We start from the raw sequence: 22,569 nt of genomic DNA, 5'->3' as shown, positions 1-22,569 counted from the left end.
CATAGAAGCAAGCATAAACGATCAGCTGATATTTGGAAAGCTCTGTGTATCTGTACTGTGGGTGAGTAATGAGACCTAGAATTTGGGTCTGAGCTTTCATGTGACTGGTCAGAGTTTGAACAGGTGAAACCAAGAGTAGGTATGGGGAGTTAGAAAATGCTTAAATTAAGCCATTTTTCTTAGGTTCATCTTAATTTCTCACTGTGAAAGAAATCTTAAGAAGACTTACATGTTCCTGTAACCTTAGAAAATTTTAAAAAGAAACACTGGCTGCAGTGGCAGACATTTTTAGTACAAAGCATGGGCCAGTTGGGATGACCAGTTCTGGGGACTGTTGCCATGATAATGCTTTGAGTGAGGACTAAAGTAATTGTGCTAGTAACGGTCAACGACATAAATATTAGACTCTGTAAATTGTGCAAACACACCCTATCTGAAGAAAAACAAATAGTTTATTTTTGGTATGTACTTCTGGGTGCTTATAGCCACGGCCTGTGCTCAAGTGCATTCTTAAAATTCGATGTTGGTGATTGATAAAATTGAAAATACTCATTTTTCTTTTTTGTGTTGGAACAAACAGGAGAGAGAGAAAATGAAGCAGAGCAGAAGAGGATCAGAAGGAAAAAGGAAAACAAGAAGGAAGATGTGGGGGCTGCAGTGGCCTTGGCAGCGGCGTCAGCTCCCCTGCCTGGTTCTCTCGTAAGAGGCCCGAGGAGGAGCGCATCCACCTTCTTCAAGGAACTGAAGGAAGAGCTGCACTGTGCTTCTGCCCTCGCCCCCACCGGTCCCCCTTCAGGACCAGAGGTCCCTGCCGCTGCAGTAGTGCCCTCTTCCCTGAAGAACAAGGAGCAAGTAGAGGTGGTAGAGTATCACAGCAGGAACACGAAGAGAAAAACGAAGCCAGATGAAGAGGAGAACACAAAGGTAACAAGCTGGCTGGTTTATACGTGCGTGGTGGAACCCCGGGTACTGTGGTATTAGTTGAATATCTTTATAGACTGTGTCAGGGGTCCCCAAGACCACCCTCAGGCCCGAGGACTTGCTAAAAGGACTTACAGGATACAGGACTTGGCGTGTAGACATACAGACCTTAATTATTCAAGCTCTGGGGAATAAGCTTCCAGAGAAAAGCAGGACATCACCGTAAATCAAATTGTTAGCATAAATTATGTGCACAGACTTGGCTCAGCAGCGGTTCCAGGCCTCAGGCATGCTAAAACCTGAATACACAACATTCGAATTGCTCAGTTCTCAGGAGTCAGCCAGTGGCCAGTCATGGAAACACAACCTTGGGAATGTGCAGATTTTGATAAACCCAGGCCTGCTGAGTTAACCCTTTCCCACTCATAAGCCTTCTGCTTGGTGGTGCTCAGAGAACACTCACTCATTCGGCCGCTGTTTCTGGCATTCCTGCTGTGTACCAGCCACTCTTCCAGGCACAGGATGTAGATAGCAGTGAACAAAATACAGAAACCCTGTTCTCAAGGGACTGACATTCTGGTGGAAAAGCAATTCAGTTTTTTGGAACAACAGTCTCTTTCAGACCGCATTTGTAAATCTGACCCAAAAGTCACAAGGGAGGTATGCTTGCTCCACCAAACTTTATTCTGTTTTTAAACAAGAATATCATAATGACTTTATCACATTTATTGCTAAAATCCAGATTCCCATTTCTGTATCATTCTCCATGTCCTATAAACTTTTGTCTATTGAATAAGGCAATGAGGATTGTATTAGTTTCTAAGGCTGCTGTAACGAATTACCACAAACTTGGTGATTTAAAACAGCTGAATTATGTTCTCCTACATTTTGGAGGCCAGAAGTCCAAAGTCAAGGTGTTAGCAGGGCCGTGCTCCCTCTAAGCGTTCCGTGGGAGAATCTTCCTTGCCTCTTTGACCAGAAAGTGGCTCCAGGTGTTCCTTGCACATCGCCATATAACTACAACCTCTGCCTCTGTCTTTACAAGGCTTTCATCCCTCTGTGTGGGAGTCTCGTACTTCCTCTACCTTTCTCTTATGAGCACACCTGTCATTGGGCAATTGAGATCCTTAATTATGCTATAAATACCCTTTTTGCAAATAAGGTCACATTCACAGATTTCGATTATTAGGAAATGGACATGTCTTTTTTGGAGCCCACAGTCCCGGCCACTGCAAAGATAGTTTGGCTTGCGTTGCTCTTTAGAACGTGTACACACATGCCAGTGCCTAGTGTTGTCTACATTTTTATGAGTTCAAAAGTTATCTGTGTAATCTTTTCTATAATTCAGGTAGCACTTCACAGTAAGCTCACCAGCAAAGATTATTGGTGCATTCTGTAATCCCATCTACTTTTATTTTAGGATTCTAGGTCAGCTTCCCAAATGCTCCAAATAGTGGGGCACTGGGAACATTGTAGGTGGGCCAAGAAATGGATTCCCTCTGCCCCCGGGACAGTCAGAGCCCCCAGCCTGGCCATCTCCTGTTACCACTGAGTCCCCTACAGATATTAGTGTTTTCTATGTGTGTCATGCTATAGAAAGGGTGGGAAGCTAGCCAGTGTAATTCTGCATTTGGAGAATTAAACCATCACAGGCATCTAGGTACCCTCCCTGGTTTCCTCAAATGTCTTGGACTTCAGTTTCCTCTCTTTCTGGAATGGAAAGTTTTCTTTTTTTTTTTTTAAAAGATGACCGGTAAGGGGATCTCAACCCTTGACTTGGTGTTGTCAACACCATGCTCACCCAGTGAGCGAACCGGCCATCCCTATATAGGATCCGAACCCGGGGCCTTGGTGTTATCAGCACCGCACTCTCCCGAGTGAGCCACGGGCCGGCCCCGGAAAGTTTTCTTTTAATAGAAAGAACAAAAAAGTTGTCCATGAATGAGTCTACATTTCGGTCTCTTAATAATAAGATGTCTGGGGCACGTTGTCAGATCGTCTTTTTCTCTCTGCTCCACGTGAGCCTTTTTCATCATGGTTGGCTTTTCTCAGGAACCTCAGTTTGCTCTGTGTCTTTTGGACATCCTCACCTTAGTGACGGTTTTCAGTTGTCCTGGCGCACTGCCCTTCTTTTTAAAAAATGTGTCCTTTGAAAATGTGAGCGTTTCTGGCTAAGGAGACAGAATATGGACACAGTAAAACCACATACACCCATAAAAAGACTAGAGTATTTGACATTACAGCCTGTAAATAAATACAGATGAATGTCAAGCTAGTCATCATGGCACATCCTGGGTAAGGGCGTGCCAGGTGCGAGGGCAGGCAGGCAGTTATGCCTAAGGCTCTGCTAAGAGTTTGTGTAATGTGGGAAAGTAGAGTTGTGTCTTGTCCTTTAAAAGCTTACAGGCCATTGTAGGACAGTTCAGACACACGAAATTGGCAATATATTTAACAAAATGAAGACAGCCTCTGTCGATCAATCAATACTTGAGAAAGGAAGAGGTGGTGTGGGCTGGACAGCAGTCCTGCTGGCCCTGCGGGAACCCAGGAGATGGCTTTCTTTTCATTTCCTGAAAGCGAGACTTCTGCTATGAAGTCTATGATTAACCTGCATTGTTCATTGAAACAGGTTTTCATGGGTTTATCTGGGAACTTGGCCACCATTTATATAACATTTTATGCCTTTCAAATGTCTGATATACAAAGGGACTTCCTGATCGTGTCTTATTTTTAATGTAGTGACTATAGTTTGACAGCAAATAGTAGGTAAGAGATCACTTACTCATTCGTTTGCTTACTCCACAAATAATTGGGTGCCAACTATTTGCCAGACCCTGGAGATACAGCAGTGAACAAGATACAGTCTTTTGTCCCCATGGAGTGTACTGTACTGTCTGCCAGTGGAGTCACACAAAATCTCATATGAGTTAGTAACAGAATTAAAAAGTTATAAACACCCTAGGAAACAGATGGGGTCCTTAGAGTAACAAGCAGAACCTACTCTAGGTAGTGTGGTCAGGATGGCCCTGAGGAGGTGACGTTCAGGCAGATGCTGTAGCTAACAGTAGTGGTGAGAGAGGCAGAGGAGCGATGCAGCAGGCGGAAAACAGCTTTGCAAACGCCCGGTGTGTTCAAGGAGCTGGCAGGAGCAGCGGGAGCAGGACAAGGGGACAGTGGTGCGAGTGGATGGGAGAGGCAGGCTGAGGGCAGCCTTGCTGGGGCTTGTACGCCGTGGCAGAGCCTTTGGATTTTAGTTTGAAGTATGTGGGAAGCACCAAAGAATTTTAAGCCAGGGCACAAGGTGATCTGATTTACGCGTGTGAATTTTTTCTCCACATTTGACTTTTACTAGATACATTATTGTTCTTTGATTGTAACAGATTATAACATCTGTATTCTTTGTGGTAGCCATGTTTTTGGAAATAAAGACCTATTATTGTAGAGATGGTAATTCTTCCTAAATTAAGCTAAATTTCAATGCAGTTTCAATCAAAATCCCACCAGGTTTTGTTAAAACAACTTTGTTGAGATATAATTCATATACCATAAAATTCACCCATTCAAAGCGTACAATTCAGTGGTTTTTAGTATATTCACAGAGTTGTACAATCATCACGACCTAATATTAGAACTTTCTCATCATCCCCCAAATAAACTTTATAACCACTAGCATTCAATTCCCCATTCCCAAATCACCATCTTCTTTTCCCTCCCCTACCCCAGCCCTGGGAAACCATTAATCTACTTTCTGTCAGTATAGATTTGCCTATTCTGGACACTTCATATAAATTGAATCATATACACATGTGATTTGTAGTCTTTTGTGACTGACTTCTTTAACTTAGTGTGATGTTTTCAAGGTGCATCCGTGTTGTATCGCATATCAGTGCTTTGTTCCTTTTTATTGCTGTGTACTATTCTGTTGTATGACTGTCCCACATTTTATTTATCGTTTGGTTGATGGACACGTGGGTTTTCTACTTTTTGGCTCTTATGAACAATGTTGCTATGAATATTTGTGTACAAGTTCTTGCATACACATGGATTTTCATTCTTCGTGGATGTATACCTCATAGTAAAACTGCTGGGCCCTGTGGTTACTGTATGTTTAGCGTTCTGAGGAACTGTCAAAGTGATTTATGCTTTAAAAAGATTACTCTGTCCCCCGCATGATGATTGGACTCCCAGTGGCCAGTAGCAAGAGGCAGCAGGGGACTGAGCTAGGAGTTTGTTGCAGTGGTCTGGGTTTGATATGGGGTGGCCTGGTGATGTGAGGAGCGAGTGGGTGAACCCGCTCTTTAATAGGTGCCAGGCTGCCCACGAGCAAGAAAAGTCCTGAGATGTCCTGCAGTGAGCGTGCCAGGCGTGGCCCAAAGTGATGCAGGCTCCCGGCATTGTCTGTCTCAGCACAAGTCACTGCCCTGCTTCAGGAACCTGGGCCTCCCTTGTGGCCTCGAGAAGAAAGGGATGGGAAGCACGTGGTGAGGACAACCACAGTGTCCTGTGGGTCAGAAGGGACCTGTGCATCCCATGGCCTGGACTGCCTGCTCATAGGCTGCTTCTAAGCGTGCAGCAAAGGGCTTGGTGTGCACTGAGGGTGATTGCGTACATTCATGAGCTCAGTCATTGGCTCTCAGTCCTCATGGCTCCTGGGACCTGTCTTCACTTCACAGAGGAGCTTCGTGCCTGGACAGCTTAAGTTACTTGCCTGTGCTAAACACAAGTGCCACAGTCCCATGTCTGCAGTTTTGCTGCTCCCTTGGCAACACTTACTGTTCTCTGCTTTTTTTTTTTTTTATATTAGCCAGTCTAATGGGTGTGACGGTCAGTTTCAAGGATTTTAAAGCATGTCTGCTCTATTGGTGATAGATACTGTAATGATATGGTAACAGATGAGCGAAATAAGAATTTTTTTTTTGCAGATGAAAATTGGTGTCCTTGAGAAAGACGTGGATGTACAAGAATTTAACCTAGAAAAGGTATGTACTTTGAGATTGTTAAATTACTTATATTTAATTTATTTCTAATATTTTATAAATTTATTATATTTATATAAAATTTATTATAAACTTATAAGATATATTTATAATAAAAGAACACTTATTTATAATACCAAAAGAAGAATATTTTACATGTCTAGTGGTTGGGGAAATAGCTAAGCAAATCACACTACATTCACTTAGCTGAACATTATCCACTCATTTAATACCTAACGTTTTTGTGACTGCAATGCCAGTGATGCAGTGGTAAGCGAGAAAAGCAGGGGTGTGTGTTCTGTGTTTGTAACAAGGCTTTAAAAATGCATAAGAGGAGAGACAGGAGGAAGTAATTCGACTGCTAAGAGTGGGTGTTGGTGAGTTTTTCCTCTTCGTTCCAAAAACGTGGGTCTGCGTGTGAGGCTGGTGTGATAAATGGTTTCTGAGTGTGAGTAGGTATGTTTGAAATGACTGCCTATGGGTAATGGCTTGTTTTCAGGAGCATCTGAAGTACTGTAGAGCTCCGTGGTGCACGCTGGCTCTGTCACTGATTCGTGGTTAGGTGATCCTTGACCTCAGATGGAGAAAGATGTGGCGAGGTGATGGCCACGCAGTAGAAGGAGCTCTGCAGAGCTCTTCAGCTGCACCCCGGCAGCGCTGTCGCTGCTGTGTGCTGGTGTCATGGCATGTCTGGGGTGCATTCCCCCGGGGTGTGTTTTGTCCCGGGGAGTTGTTGGAGTGCACTTGGGTCCGATTCTGCTTCGTGTCCACAGGCTCGTTTGGAAGTCCACCGGTTTGGGATCACGGGTTATGGAAAAGGAAAGGAGAGGGTCCTGGAACAGGAGCGTGCCATCATGCTGGGTGCCAAGGTGAGGTCTGCTGCTGCCCTCCATTCCCAGACAGGGCACAGAATGGGGAGCCCAGAGTGGGTCAGGGCTGGGGGACCGGGGAATGTTTGCAGGATAAAAGTGACGATTCGCATCCTGTCCTTTTCATTTCAGCCTCCCAAAAACAGTTGTGTGAATTACAAGGTCTTGCAGGAGCAAATCAAACAAAAAAGGGCGGCAAAGGAAGCAGAAAAGAGAATGGTAGGTGTGGCTGTCTGCTCTGCATTCTGTTAGAGCAGAAAGGCAGGAGGGGGAGGGTTCTGCCCCCCTGGGGGGGCTCTGGGGGGGTTCTGCCGTGGGAGGGGCGCAGGCTATAGCAGGAGCGCCGGGAGGCCGCCGCTTGGAAAGCAGCCGAGACACGAGTTACAGCGTCAGAGTCTCTGTTTCTTTGCATTTTGTGGTACCAGCCAGGCAGTGTGGCACGTTCACCTGTGGGGTTTGCTTTGAAATAGCAAACTCCTGTTCAGATAACGCGGGCTACTGTGGTCTTTTTTGTGTGCTCAGCCATTTTTTACGTGTTACGTTTTATAGAGGTCAGGGGCGCGTGAAGACCCAGGAGGGGAGCAGATGTGACCTCCGTCTCTTCACCTGCAGCCGAATAGCCGGCCTCTGTCCTCCAGCCTTGCCTGGAGTGGCCTTTCACGTTGTTGAAAGGGTTTTAGGGTGAAATCTTGAGGCTGTTACGTTTATCTTTATTTTTTGCTTTTTTGGCAGCTGGCCCATATGGAGACTGTTATGTTTAATATGCCTGCTTACAAAAGTACTGAATCAGTGGTGTCTCAGTGGCTTTTGGTCACAAACCTCTTGCCTTTTTTTTTTTACTCTATTGTTTGTTAGTGACACATATTATCTTAAATTCTGAAATCAGGCCCAGGAGACAGATATTTTCACGAAAAAGAAGAGGAAAAGGCAGGAAGACAGGTGAGTGATGCCATCGGGTGGTAGAGCTGAGCCGTCTGGAGAAACCCATTGATTAATACAGAAAACGATACCTTGAGTGTGTGTGGTGTTTCTAGGCTGTTAAAGCGCTTCACTCCCTCCCATTTACCCTAATCGAGCCTGTAAGGGGAAGACAGGATGTAGTAAATTGCCCAGGATAGAGCAACTGCCTCAGAACTGAATTAGGAATCTTCTGCAATCTCCTGTTTTCAAAGAACAGCCACCCCAAGTGACTAGTGGAAAATCTGAGGTTGATGTTGTCTGCAAGGGCTTCTGTTCCCTCTTGAGAGCGCCTGCCAGTGCAACAGTGCAGCCTGAGTCTGTGTCACCAGCTCTTTGACACGCCACACAAGGCAGCGCACCATGATTTTGGATAATGGATCACTGACTTTGTTGCTTTCTGCATTTCTTCACTCTTGTTCAAGTGCTTTTTTCTTTCTCTTTGAATCGCTATTTCAAAGTAGACTCCTTTTGTCTTGACTTTTTTCTTGAACTCCTGCTCTGCTGGTATGTGCTGTACCGTGGCCATTTGGTCCGGCCAGAGATGTATGTCTGTCGAGTGCCCACTGTGTGTGAGGTATGCAGATGCCTTGGGTATTAGTATACAGCAATGATCACACTGCAGCAATCCCTGCCCTCGAGGAGATCACACTGTAGTGAGGGAAACAACCAAAACATACAGACAGATGAGTAAGGTGATTTCAGGTACTGGCAAGTACCATAAAGAAGTTGAAATAGAGTGTCGTGAGAGAAAATCACTGGGGTGAGCTGGAAGTCACTCTGAGGAGGTGACGTCTGAGTCAGAACTGAGCAAAGAGGAGGGGACAGCTTGGAAAGATCTGCAGAAGAAGCCAGTGCAAAGGCCGTGAGGCAGGAGGCGAGGGCCGTGGTGGAGCAGGGGCATGCATGGGAGGGGCTGGGAGTTTGCAGGCCAGACCGTGGTGGCGGTGGCGTGTTGGTGGTGCTGCAGTGCTGCTTTATAAAGCCTAACTACGTACAGACCTTTATCTCACTTTAAATGTAGGAAATCCAAAAAAAAGAAGGCGGCTCCCAGTATTTTGTCAAGTGGACGGATGGGACAGATTGGAAAATTCAAAAATGGGACATTGATTCTGAGCCCAGTTGATATCAAGAAAATAAATTCTTCCAGAGTGGCTAAATGAAGAACTTTATCAAGTAAAGAGGAATGGGAGATAGCCGCTGTGCTGACACCGGATCTCTGCAAGACTTCTAGATGTTTCACAGGCTGCTGCTTCATTTTAGAAAAAAAAGTCAAGCAGATAGAATACTTCTGGTTACTGAAGTGTCTCTTCTCTGGTGCTGAACGTGTTGGGCCAAGTGCAGCGTGAATTGAGGTGAACCTACTGGAAAGTGTTCCCATGTTCTCCAGCAAACTTCACCGCGGATTCAGTCACCGGCCTTGGGTGCATCTGCTCATAATACCATTTTTAGTAATTTTACTGTGTTGTAACTGCTGGTAATTAACGTTTAATTACCTTTTAACATTTTTAATGATTTAATATTACTATATCATGAGAAACTATGAGTGTGGTAATTTATCAATTGCTTTGTGGAAAAGCAGTTTGAATTTTCAGTCTACCACATGCGTAAAATCTACTTCACAAGAAATTATATAAATAAAATCCAGCTTTCTTAGTATGTATGACTGTGGCTGTTAAACAACACAGTGGATGTTTTAACTCCTGTCTTAGAACATTCCAATGTCTCCTTCAAAATCATCACCTTGCGTGGCTACTATACATGTATACATAGTACAAGGGGTCTTCAAAAAGCTCGTGGAAAATTGGTATTAACTCTTTTTTTCCACGGACTTTTGAAGTACCTTCGTATTAGGATAAATTTATAAGTTCATATTTATAATGTCACCCCTTATAAGAGCCACCTATTAGGCACTTCTGCATACTGCAGGGAATGGCAGGGTTTATGTGGGAAGATGAGACATCCCCACACTACTCGCTTCCGCCCAGATGGTGGAGCAGGAAAGCACCTGCCCCACAAAGTGCAGCAGCCGGGCCTCCATGCCGAGGGCATTGCTGGGCGGGGACTGTGCTTAATGACGCATCCTGGCAAGGTTTTGGATATAAGGGAAAGTTCTGTGGTGTTGTGCTGTGAGGCAGGGAGCTGACCTGCTCATGAGAAGTGAACCCCAGCAGAGGGGTTGGGGACTGCCTTGCACCCTGCCTGGGAGAGGCACATTCCGTCCACCTGCTGTCCTTGCCCTGTGCAAGTGTATGTTTAATGCTACCATCCTGCTTACAGCGTCTACAACTTCTCAAAGTTTGTGATTTCCAAAAAACTCAGATCTAAGCCTAGTAAATAATAAAGTTTTGGTCAGAAAAGCCAGTGTAAATGGCTGACTTTGTTATGGGACCCTAAGCTGACTGCAGGCGGTGCCCACGAGGACCTCGCAGACGCTAGAAGAGTGCCAGCAGGCTGGCATGAGTATTTTGTCTTCCAGGTTTATTCTGAAAGGCAGTATTCATTAGGATACATATTTTGGCACTTTTTAAGAGTAACTTCTTATAGAAGATCCCAAACATGACGGAAAGCACAAGGAAAAATCTCAGTAGCTAGAAGCCACCTGTTAGGGCTCTGGATTAGTTTAACCCCTGTCTTCAGCAGAGAGCCAGGGACCCAGGCAGCCCTGCCTCCCACAAGCCAGCCTGGCGGACAGCTGAGCGCAGCACAGGGACAGCCTTGACCTCAGCCCCAGGCTAGCCCATTCTGGAAAAGCATGCAAATTCCAATTAGGAATGACTAAGCTTGTCTGTGTTTCACTTTTAAACTTACTGCATAGATATTAAGCAGTTTTCTGACTACTGGGTGCTCTGGAAACAGGTTTAGGGGCTTAAAAAAACCCTTGTACTTTAAGCACTGAAGATAAGCTCAGGACCATGTTCTCTATTTCCTGTCGATGCGGTTTCCTCTAGGAAGGTTAGCAGTGGAGCAGCGACAGTAAAAAACAACGGTGCAAAGGAAGACAGGTTCGTGATGAAGATTTGGCCATAGCCACAGAAGGGTGGGCCCTGGGCCTCGGTGACGGGACGCGTGCCCTCTGCAGGGCTGCTCCCCAGCTGGGCACGCCTCTGCTTGGCTAAGTCTCGTAGTGCTGCAGCCCATGTTACCTTAGCAGGGCGGCTGGCCAGGGCCTGGACAGGGATGCTTCCAGAACCCAGGCCTTAGGACACACTGCACTTGCCTGGAGGGGCTGTGGAGCCCGAGTTCCCTGTGACAGCAGCTAGGAGGTAGAAAAGCACGGTTGTCACACAGTGGATGTGCTCACCACAGTCACTTATGGTCTCATTTGCACCCACAGTGCAAGGAGGCACTTGCCTGTTACCACGTCGTCGGCCTGTGGGAAGCAAACTCCCCACGCCACAGCACGGCCTGCCACATGCCCGGCACAGGCAGCCTGCCTGTTCGCAGGCTCAGTTGTGACTCCCTCGTGTCACGGACCTTCTCAGAGTCTGGGGCCACTTCTGCCCTTCTCCTGAGCATTGCAAACCCACCTGTCTGTCAAGCACAGGCTCAGCATTCTTCTGAGCTCTCAGGCGTGTCTTCGTGGACGTGTTTACCCCAGACGACCCTTGCTGGCCACCAGGTCGGAGGGCGTGCAAGGTGAGGAGATGCAGAGGTGACGAGAGTCCCCTGCTGGGCTCGTAGCTGCATGTGGGACGACATAGGAGGATGCTAGAGGACGTGAACGGCCCTGGACAGACTGGGCTTGTCTGAGAGGGTCCCAACAGGCTCCTGAAAGAGAGGAGCTCCAAGTGGGGTCTGGTGTGTTTGTCTGGGTCTGTGTCGCACACCTGGGCCCTGTGCCGGGACCCGGTGGTGTGGGCAGACCTGCCAGCAGGCAGCTGACACCGTGGTGGGAGCATGGCGGTAGAGGGGAGAGAACCTGACGGGTTTGGGAAAGGGGAACACGTAGCTCAGGATGCGAGGAGTGTGGAGATCAGGTTGTGAGGGGTCTTGAAGTCACCAGGAGGAATGTGTGTGTGCCGGGCAGTGAGGGACGTCCCCAGAGAGGGATGGTGGCTCGATCAGGTTCCCATGTAAGGAGACCCTAGCGGGGTCATGGGGGAGGGACCCTGCTGCAGCCTGGGTACTGAGCCTGGGATCTTAGGGGTTCCTGTCCTCTGAAGCAAAGCCAGGTCCTGGCATTTTGTGGGCAGTGACACTGGGGCCACGAGCACAGAAGCCCCGTTGTGAACTGGGTCCGGTCAGAGCCAAGCACAGGCAGGCCGAGTGCCAGAGCCCAGACGCCCGCGTGGCCCACTGTGGTGCTGCCCAGCACAGCACACAGCTGGGACCAGCTGGCAGCGCAGGAAGAAGGCTGCCTAGATGGCAGCTCTGTTACATTCCCACCCTGCAGCTGCCGAAACACTCACCCTGCTGGCCACAGAGGCCGACGCTGAGTCCCCGAAGAGGGGCCATCCCCTCCAGGTGGCACATTGGCTGCGTGGGGTCCCTTCCTCCCTGGAAGGGGAAGACAACCATTTTGATGGGAACAGACACCTGTTCCTGTCCTAGATCCTCCTTTCCTGCTCATAGGAGCTTGGCAGGAAACATCCCAACGGCTGGCAAAGCGTTTGTCCCCTGGTGTGTGGTCCCACCAGACATCACTTCCAACCAATGTCCCATCTGACAGTGAAGCGGGCACTGGGCTGGGTGCATGGCTGGGGCCCACTGCACAGAGCTGCTGGCCTGGTGGGCAAGGGGGAGGCCGTGGCAGGTGTAGCTGCAGTGCCCACTCAGAGTTGACATGAGGGTCAGGTGGCACCTTCTGGGCCAGCACACACCTTCAGCCACCTTGATATCACTGCATTTGTCAGCTGCTGTGTCTCGATGAACAGAAGACATGTGCTGTCTGCCATCATGCCCAGGGCCCACGTGGGGGACTTGGGATTCCTGTCTCTGCCTCTCCTGGCCCTGTGAACTTAGAGACCCTGCTTCCCAAAGCAGGAGCTGGGGACACAGCACTGCAACCACTGAACCTCTAGCTAAGGGTGCTGCCTTGCAGGGGTGCCTGGCCTGACCGTTGGAGGAGTCAGGGCTGCTGTCACTGAGGGGAGGGGGATCTGTTTGCACCCTGCATTCACTCGGGCATCTTTATACTGTCTGTGACGTTGAGTTTTAGGTGTCAACATGACTGGAACAAGGAGCACCTGAGAGCCAGTAAAGCCTTGCTGCTGGGTGCGCCTGTGAGGGTGTTTGCAGAGGATTCGCGTGTGCGGCCATGGACTGAGAAGGGGGACATCTGCCCTCAATGTGCTGGGCACCACCCCATCGGCTGGGGGCCCAGAGAGAACAAAAAAGGCAGAGAAAAGGCGAGTTTCTGTCCCCTGGAGCTGGGACACCCTCTTCTCCTGCCCTTGGACATCAGGGTTCCAGGCTCTCCAGCCTTTGGGCTCCAGGACTTGCACCAGCGGCCCCTGGGTCCCAGGCCTTTGCGTTATGCCCCCAGCTCCCTGGTTCTGAGGCTCTCGGACCTGGCCTGAGCCACACTACAGCATCTCAGGGTCTTCAGCCTGCAGACGGCCGGTCATGGACTTCTCAGCCCCTACAATCACATGAGCCAGTTCCCTAATAAATCCCCTCTCGTCTATCTGTCCATCCATCCATCCCACTGGTTTTGTCTCTCTGGAGTTTTGATGTTAACTGGACAAGGGCAGCAACTGTGGACTGAGAAGCGCCCGTGAGTTGAGGCTCAGACCCCCCAGGGATGAGGGTCTGGATCACGCCAACAGGTAAGCTGCCCAGGTCAGCAGCGGCACTGGCTGATGTGAACGGATCTAGGGTGGATGGCAGAGGGGCAGACAGTGGCATTGGCTGCAGCTCCTAGGCTGGCCGCAGTGGCAGGGGACGAAGTCTGTCCCACTGGCATTCCCACTGTTGTCACACCTCAACCGCCCCTGGAGGAGCTCTCCCCAAAATAGGTGAAGCACAGACCTGCATGGCACAAGTGGTGCCTGTGGTGGACGCTGCAACACCCCCCAGATGGGCCTCCACGGGGCAACCATGGTCCATGGATGGCTGATCGTGGGTATTAAAGCCCAGTCCTCTCATCCCAGCCCAGGACGTGAGGAAGAGGCAGGCAGGGACAGAGAGTTCAGCTCAGACACATCTGGTCTCATCTGTGTGGTCGGGGGGCTGCGCAGCCTCCTTGATGCTCATGGGTTAGTGTATGAGTCTGTTTCTGTTACTTATGGCAAAATACTTGGAACTGGTTACTTCGTAAGAAAATGAAATTTTTTTTTTACGCTTTTGGAGGCTGGGAAGTTCAAAGTCCAGAGAACATGTCTGGTGAGGGCTCTGTCCTGGTGGTGACTACGGGGATTCAGGTGTCACACTTTGAAATGGCGGAGCAGAGAGAGATTAACCTCTCATGTGCTCTCCTTTTAAAGCCCTCAGAACCACGCCCCTGACCATTGTTATGAATCCATGCACTAGGCACAGGCCTACAATCCAATCACCTCTTCAAGGCCCCACCTTTCTACAACTATAACTGGATTTCCCACCTTCCCAACAGGTAAGTGGGGATTAAGCCTCCAGTACTAGTAACTTTGGGGGACACAATTCAATGCACAGCAGTTAGGATGTTCTCCCCAAAGCTGTTTCCACTGGGAATCCATGATCGTTGTCTTAACCCTGTGTTAACTGTTACACGTCTCCAGCCTCACTGCCTCTTGCAAAAATGAGTCCCCTGACCTCCCCACTGTGTGCAGTGGTGTCTTGTAACTCAGGGTCATATGCCACCGCCTCAAGCCTCCTTGGGCACAGTGAGCAGAGCCGCATCTCCCCTGCTGCCTGGCAGCGCCCGGTGCAGCCCACAGAAAGGCAGACCTGGCCGCTGGGCAGTAACTCAGACCACACCTTGTCTTTCAGTCGTTGGCAGTGTCAAAAGAATTTATTTCAAATCTGCTTAAGACTGTGGTAAAACTCAGGTTTTCCAAAAGGTAATACAGAAAGTTCAACCAATCCCCGAAGACCAGAAAACACAGTGATTGCCATTCAAAAAATACAAACGCGGTGGGTGCAATACAAAAATTAGAAACAAGTTGCTTTCCGTACCCCCCTCCCCCTGTTTCTGGTGGAACGTGAACGGTAACAGGACTAAGAGCCACTGCCGAATGCCGGAGCCAGTGACAGGACGTGGTGGCAGCGGCGGGTGGGGGAAATGTGGGCGGAGTGGACAGGAGCTTTTTGTTTCTGTTCCGTCCTCTGCCAGCATTAAGCCAACACCCCTCAAGCCAAGGACACTCGGGAGGGCCCGTCTCTGGGGTGGGAAGGACCTTCCTGGCTGTGTCACCGTGATGGGGTCCTGCCCCCCAGCTGTGCTGGGCCATCTTCCCAGACCCAAGCCTGCGTTCGGCCTCCCCAAGACAGCCCGGCCTGGTCCAGGCACCTGCCTTGCTGACCCATGAGACCCCGGGCCTCCGCCAGGACAAGGTTATGAGCTGTGTCCCCTGGGGGCACAGTGTCGCCTCCAGACAAGGCTTCCCTGGAGGCCTCGACTCCTGACTGAAGTGAGCATCATTCATGGAGAAAGCCAGGACCTTTCCTTGACAGTGGCCCCAGGCATGCGCAGCAGTCAGTGGCCACTGATAGCAGCGGGCCACCAGCCAGCCCTCTGCCCTAGACCCACACAGGATGTCACGCCCTCGTGTGCACTGGTTTCCGGAACAACTCCCATGCAGAGACTGTGGGGGCGAGCAAGACAAGCTGTGGGTTGAGGGTCCCCTTGGACACCTGCCCCTACATAACCAAAGAGGTTACGGGTTTACGTAGAGGATTAACCCAGAGGCTGGGTGAACGTCTTTCCCGGTGTAAGGGGCTTCTGCACACAGATCCTACAGGACCAGCGACAAGCTTGGCACTGGGTAGCCCGCTCGCAGCGCTGGAATAGAGCACCATGAAGACTGGAACAGGGACGTTTGGGGTGTTACTCTCTGTGGTCACAGGAGACCCGTCTTAAATGTCTATTTTACCCCCTCAAGGCTAGGCAGCTATGCAATGCATATTCGCCCCGGTCACCAGGAGGCTTAGATGGAAGACACCATGTCAGAGAACACTCTGGAAAGTGACCACACAGGCTTCGGTCACTGAATGTCAAGAGATGAAAGGCTGCACTTTTTTCTGTAATCCTCACAATCCAGAGGAGGTAGGTTAGTATTTCCAGGTGGGGATACTGAGGCACACAGAGATTAAGAGGTTTGCCCCACCCATACCAAGAAGCTGTATCAGAGCCAGGTCAAAAGAGGTGAGTGTCTGAGGGCTAGGATTGAGGTCACTACGTCCTGTCCCAAACCTGCCCTTATCTTGTTACAGCCTCTCCACAGCTACAGCTGCCAGGAGCACGTCACTTCGCAGGTGGAACTGTCAGGGAGTGCAGTCCGTGGATAGATCTGTTGGCTCCCTTGCAAAACAAAAGTCCCGCAATTTCCCAGGAGCAGCACAGACCTCAAATATCTTCTAATATCTGATTAGATTGTTTTAGCCAGTTGAAGGCTACAAGCCCACAAAGAAGTCCCTGTGGCTTCCAATAAAATGTGGCCAAGGAGATCGAAGGTCTGGAGTTTTTCTGTCTAGGAATGGGGTGGGGACCGGGGCATCCTTGGTGAGTGACAAGTGAGGCCTGACAGGTTGGCTCCTGCTCGTCCCCTGACACCCTGCCTGCCCCTCTGAAGACCTACAGGAAACCCTGGTCTTGGGCACGAAGGTGAGGGCGGTGGCTCTGTGGCTCAGGCTTTCTGCCACAGCGAAGTGGGCGCCACACAACCACTCTGCAAGACAAACACTCGCACAGCTTCGTGCTCCTCAACCAGGGTGGCCCGGGGACACCTGGCCGTGTGTCTAGATACTTCTATGCTCACAACTAACTTGGGGGTGCTACTGGCAGGGAGTGGGCAGAGATGGGGGGTGCTGCTAAGTGTACTGCAGTGCACAGGACCCACCCAAGATATCAGTGGAAGTTGAGAAGCCCCACATCACCCCAGCGTCCACAGGTCAAGCTCCCAGAGGGGCTTATCCACTGCCCCCGTCATGGCTGCAGTGACCTGCAGTGGGCGCTGAAACACACCTTCACAGGACAAGCCTTTCACTTGCAAGTAGAATTAGGGCTTCAATGCAAGTATCCCTGGAAGAAGTAGATCGTGCAATCTGACCCTTTCCTGAGAGTGCTCTGGCGGGGCAGGGGCAGGGGACCTGGGGGCCAGGGCAGGGCTCAGAGGGGAGGGTGGGCCCTCCCCAGCCTCGCTGGGCCTTGGGCAGTGAGGGGTGCTGTGGCAACCTCAACCGCACGCAGGGCTGAAGACGCAGCCTAGAACTATCTACAGTTTTACAGCGGTTAGGCGGGTTACCTGTGGGTCAGTCTTCCTGGCGTCCTCTTTAGTGGGAATCGTCATTTCCCCAAAGAGATCAGGAGGGAAGGCGGGTGTGAGCGGCCCTCCCTGCTTTGGATCAGCAGCCGGGACGCCACGCAGTGGTTGCTAGTGGTGTTTTTTAGCAGAGACTAATTTTAAAAGGAAAGGCGTAGGCTTTGAGCAGCCCTGCTCACTAGCAGGGGATAGTCTGCAGAACCACAGCACAGGGCATTATTTACAGTGTGGGGCTCGACGCTTCAGACCCCCCAAATTCCTTTCTCACTGAAACTGCGTGACCGATTGACACCGAGTTGTTCCTCAGCTGGCCCAGCAAATGCGTCACTCAGTATCATTTTTTATGTACAAAAATGCCACCACGCTGTGAAGCTATTGGGAATCTGACGAGAATCCCATGGGCCGCCTGTCCTTTTCTCCTCTGGATCCCGGGCCTTCCCGGCCACGAGGAGTCGACAAGTTCCTTCTTTGCTTTTCTGATCCTTCAAAAGCACGAGTGCGGGGTGTGGCCCAGTTCTTCTCTCTCGGGTCCGTTCTTGTCCTGAAATGTGTCTTGTGGTGCAGGCAGATGGGGTGGCTGTGGGGACAACCCATCGCTGCCCCCACTGGGGGCCATTTTACAACAGTTCCCAGAGGAGCCAGGACAGGGAGGCCCTGCCCAGCTGGCTCCACACTCACTGCTGCGGTGCAGGTGCAGGGGTCCTGGCTGCTCCTCTGACTTCTGGGAATTTTCTTCGTATAGATACCACTGGAGTTGTGGCGTTTTCCTCCCACGTTTTCCACATCCTCTGACCTGGGTGCCAGCTCCCAGAGGACGTGGACGAGTCCAGGTGGCCCCGACTCCATGCTCCATGCATGGACAACAGCCCCGCAGAGCCAGGCCACCTGGTGACCCTGGCTGTGGTGATTCTGGGGACCCCCAGCCCTTCCCTCGGACCCCCATGAGCAGCTGCTGCAGCCAGGCGGCCCGCCCTGCTCTCACTCCCAGGGCACTGGCCTCTCTTTTCCAAAAAGCAGTGAGACATTTCTCAAAGCTGATGGCAGCTGTGCCTGCCAATGCCAGGAAGGCAGTGGCTCCTCTGCGTCCTCAGTCTTCAGGGATCCTCCCCACACTCCAAGCCAAGGCCACCAGAGCTCTGGCTAAGGACAAAGCCGCAGGAAAGTGGAAGCAGAGGCGCAGCTGTGCAGAGCTGCAGCAGCCTGGGTCTGTGCACCACCTTGGGGGCCCTGGATGGAACTCTGGGATGGAAAGACCAGGATGAAGAGGCAACACCAGGACTTCCAGGAAGCACAGGGCTGCCAAGGCCTGGCGGTGAAGGCTGAGCACAGCACCGAGCAGCTCCTGGCCACGCCGGGCAGCTGGCCTGGCCGGCCACATTGTGGAGATGGCCGGCTGGGCAGCCTGGTGGGCCAGGAGCGTGAGCTTCGAGGTAGGACTGTGGGACCCTGCTGAGCAGAGTGGGGATCAGACAGCAGGTGCGGTGTCCAAACGTGCAGGCAGGATCAAGGAGGCCCAGTTGGTGCCCATGTCAGGGCAAGTTGTATAAAATCCAACCAGCAAACAGACTCCTCAACCTCAGAAATCAAACACTTGATAAAATATATTCTTTTAAGAAGGAGAGAGAAAGGTTGCACCAGGTGGAGCTGGAGGAGGGGGCAGAGAAAAGGGACCCTGGGGACAGGAGCAGGTGGGGCCGTCTCCACGAGGTGGGGGCTCAGTGCGACCTCAAGGGAGAAGTCTGGCATTCCCAGGAGGGAGGGGGACTTCACCCCAGAGCCCACCTAGCACTTGAGACCTGGCACATCCAGGCTCCCGGTGGGCAGCTGGAGACGGGCACACGCTGCTGCCGTCCACTTCCTGCTGTCCTCGCGTGTGTGTCTGTGATGTCACGATGACAATCGGGTGGATGGATCATGTAAGAGGCTCCCCAGGGTGTCCCGTCTTAGGTGCTGACAGCTCTGAATGTGGCACGCTCAGAAGAGCAAATCACATACATTTCTAGTTAAGTTCTGGAGCCAGTTCCAGAAAAGAGTCACCAGGGGAAGACTCGTCACCATGTCATTAAAATTCTGGTGTTTTCATTTATGTTTAAGAATTAAGAACTGAGGGAGTGAGTTTTCGCAGACTGTTGTGTGTGCTTGTGCATGCGTGTGTGTGCGCATGAGGGAGAGGGAGAGACCATAATCAGCCGATTAATGAAGAACCTAAGGAAGCCATTTAAAGGGGTTCTCAGCAGCTCAGCAGGTGGCAGAAATCAAGCACTGATGATTAATGTCCCTCTCTATCCATCCTGCGAGTGGCAGATCATACTGAAGACTCCAGGACCAAAATCTCAAGGGTGACTCTTCCCAGCAAAGACATGAACCTGCAGCTTTGAGACTCAGAAGCAGGACCAGGGTCCTGGCAGGGGGTGACACTCTCATGGGATGACCTCGTAGTTCCGTGACCCCGCGCTCAGGAGGCCAGTCTCGAAGTCTGCCTTCCCCTCTCTTTCCAAAAAAAGAAGCGCTCTGAGAACAGATGGCAGGAAACATAAACATAGACCCCGAGAGCTTCCTCACTGCCTTGAGAAAGGTCCTTCCCCGTGAGTCTCTGCAGCGTCCAGGTGGAGAGAAGGTGAAACACGCCAATTCACACCATGTGGCCTGCAGACCCTTCCAACCCCAAAGGAAACGTGTCTCCATGGCGTTCAGGGGCCGCTGGGTGGCACCGTGACCTGCTCATCCTGCCCAGGGGGTTGCTGGAGCTCGTGAGGACAGCAGGCTTTCTGCCTGTGAGTGCCTTGGTGGCAGGTCGCAGGCCCATGGTGGGGACGCAGCCACGTGCTAGTTACCTGGCAGCTTTGGCCGCCCCAGGCTTGTTGGCACTTCCAATCCTGTGTGCAGGGTGACCTGAAAAAGAAGGCAGGGTGACTGAGGGTGGGGGCAGCACAGGACAGCACGGTGCCACACGCTGCATCCTGTGCCACCTTGAGGCCATCCCTGCGGTGGCCAGGGCTGCACTGTGTCACTGAGCAGGCCGTGGATGGCACGGTGGGTCTGCGCCTCTTCCTCTCAATGAGAATTACGCAGCCAACTAGGCCAGGTGGCCGCTGGGCTGCAGCAGGTGCCCCGCTGGTTCTCAGGGTGGCGTATCTGGACCCCGCCAGAGAGCAGAGTGGCAGCTCCCATCTCACTCCCATCGCACCCCCTGCCCCTGCCCTTGCCCTGGGCTCTGTTGGTCTCTGTCTCCCTCAGTCCCTAAGCCAAGGGGCTGCCTGGGGGCACTGCTTGTTCCAAGTGAAGGAGTCGGCACTTATCACGCAGAAGGGACAGCTCTAGGGGATGCCTGTGAGGCGCCGGCCTCAAGCCCTCTGTCTGGGTGTCACTGTGGCCAGCGTCCTTGTAGCTGCTGTGCCAGGGGCGCTGCAGAGCCGGTGGGTGGGCAGCAGGGAGCAGCCGGCCTGGCTCTGGCCCGGAGGTGCAGAGGGGGCGCGTGGTACCTGCACATTGCGGTTGAGGCTGAGGGCCGGCATGAAGACCCCGTCCACATGGCTGAAGGCCGTGGGGCCCTGCTGCTGCCCATTGATGAAGAAGGTGAGGGTGTGCTTGTTCAGATCCAGCAGCACGCCCACCGTGGCCCCCTTGCACACGCCACCCTCTGTCCTGGAAAGACAAGCCCCAGGAAGATGCATCACCACTCCCAGCCCGGATGTCGCTGACAACTCAGGAGAGTGATCTAAAGGGTGCTGGGAGCGCCCCACCTGGAAAACACAGCCCCGGGGTGGCGGCAGGGCGCTGTGCTCCTGGGCCCGTGACCCTTCCCCTGCAGTGCCCGCACCCGTTAGCAGGCCACATGTGAAGGTGTGCCCTGGGGGAGCCAGGCCATCCGACTTCTTCTGTCTGACAGTGGCTGGGACCGCGCAGCAGGGAAGCAGGTGCTGGGTGAGGGCTGCCATGTGAGCGTGGGTAGGAAGGCACCTTCACCCGCCAAGGAAAAGGACCGACAGTGCCCTTTCTGTTCTAGCCAGGTGCGGCTGCAGAGCTCGATGGTGATGCAGACACCCAGGCCTTCGGGAAACTGGGGAAGACCCCGCCCCGTTTCAGCTCCTCTTCCCAGAAACACTTTCGAGACCCTGACAGGCAGCACGTGCTGGGGGAGGGACGCTGAACCTGGAATCAAGGCCTCTGCCCAGGTCACCATCTCCCGTGCCCAGCAGTGGGACCTGGGGAATGTGATGGTGCAGCTCTTGGTATAGTGGGGGCATTGCCTTTCGTGGATGGTGAGACCAGGTGGGGTGAACCCCGAAGTGAGGAGACTCCCCAGGGGGCCTTGGCCGACCCCGCCTGGTCCCCGGGACCGAGTCCAGCAGACCCTCCCCGCCCTCGGCTCAGGGCCACAGTCTCAGCCTGGACCTTGGCTGCTGGCTCTGATCAGGAAACCATGTTTTTCTTCCCTGAGGCATGAGCTGGAGTGTCTGGTGGGGTGGAGAGGAGGTGGGCGGGGAGTGGTGGCTGAGAGGACCTGGCAGGACCGGCAGGTGGAAGCGGGCACCAGACCCTGCTGCTGGTGCTGTTCAGACACCGACCCCCAGGCAGCGGTAGTGACCAGTCTGAGGCCGGCAGGGCCAGGCAGAGGGTCAGAGTGGCCTACCCCTCCCCCAGGCCTCTGGAGGTGAAAAGGCGGGTGGGAGGGGTCCTGAGGGCCCTCAGGCAAGTCCCTGCCCACAGCAGACCTGGCTTCCCTGTGGCAGGAGCCAGGGCCTCCCACTGCGGAGGGTGCAGCCCGAGCTGGGGCCCAGTGGGGTCAGCTCCTGGAGGCTTCTCACCCCTCCTGGCTGGGCAGCCCTGGAAGGAGGCCCCACCATGAGGAGGTGGCTCCAGGTAGCCCCGACTTGCAACACTTCATTTCTGGTTCCTTGGCCAGTGCTGACCTTGGGGGTGCCCCCGTCCTTACCCCCTCCCCAGGACAGGTGCAGCACAGAATCTCTGGGAGACAGAAAGATTATGGAGCCTGGGGAGGCGCGCTGCCTCTCCTTGTGTCTGCGAGGAGAGACCAAGGCACCCACAGTGCCTGCAGGAGCCCAACCCGCTCTGCCTCCTGCCCCTCCTGGACGGGTCTCCTGCGCCCACTGTGGTAGCACCACTCCCAGGCCGTGCGCCCTGGGCAGACATGTGCAAGGTGTGCACGCCGGGCTGCCCTGCTGAGGGCGATGCCTGCGCTCAGAGCCCACGTGAGGCCAGGCCAGCGGCAGGGGCCACTCCAGGCAGACAATCGGCAAAGGTGACAACATCAGCCCTCGGTGGAGTCCTGGCCACTGTTGTGAGGACACCGGCCCTGGGGGCACCCCCGCTAACACTCTGCAGCAACTCACGTGTAGGTCGACGGTTGCAAAGGAGCACGGAGCAGAACCAGAAGGAAAACCACGAGCCGAGCCTCCCCACAGCACACCCACCGCGGGGCTT

The 22,569-nt window shown here is 52.4% G+C and overlaps 2 protein-coding genes across 2 annotated transcripts in view; one reads left to right on the top strand and one right to left on the bottom strand.

Annotated features, from left to right (window-relative positions):
• Positions 1-566: 566 nt before the first annotated feature.
• On the top strand, positions 567-9,386 carry LOC103610001 (uncharacterized protein C1orf131-like; the record flags this gene model as incomplete). Its single annotated transcript, XM_008594246.1, has 6 exons — positions 567-924; positions 5,844-5,900; positions 6,671-6,766; positions 6,899-6,985; positions 7,653-7,705; positions 8,748-9,386. Coding segments are annotated over 6 exons (790 nt in total), but the record flags the coding sequence as incomplete, so codon positions are not given.
• Positions 9,387-19,909: 10,523 nt separating this feature from the next.
• TRIM67 (tripartite motif containing 67) overlaps positions 19,910-22,569 on the bottom strand; it is a gene marked incomplete at its 5' end in the record, with an annotated part of 39,757 nt that continues 37,097 nt past the window's right edge. Inside the window, 2 exons of the mRNA XM_008594247.1 lie at positions 19,910-20,016; positions 20,607-20,769. Coding sequence (XP_008592469.1) covers positions 19,951-20,016; positions 20,607-20,769 — 229 coding nt within the window. The remainder of the gene's footprint in view (positions 20,017-20,606; positions 20,770-22,569) is intronic.

This window comes from Galeopterus variegatus, unplaced genomic scaffold (assembly GCF_000696425.1).
Source record: "Galeopterus variegatus unplaced genomic scaffold, G_variegatus-3.0.2 Scaffold10443, whole genome shotgun sequence".
Classification (NCBI taxonomy): domain Eukaryota; kingdom Metazoa; phylum Chordata; class Mammalia; order Dermoptera; family Cynocephalidae; genus Galeopterus; species Galeopterus variegatus.
Note: the sequence above shows the minus strand (reverse complement) of the source record. Positions and strands in the feature narration are given on the sequence as shown.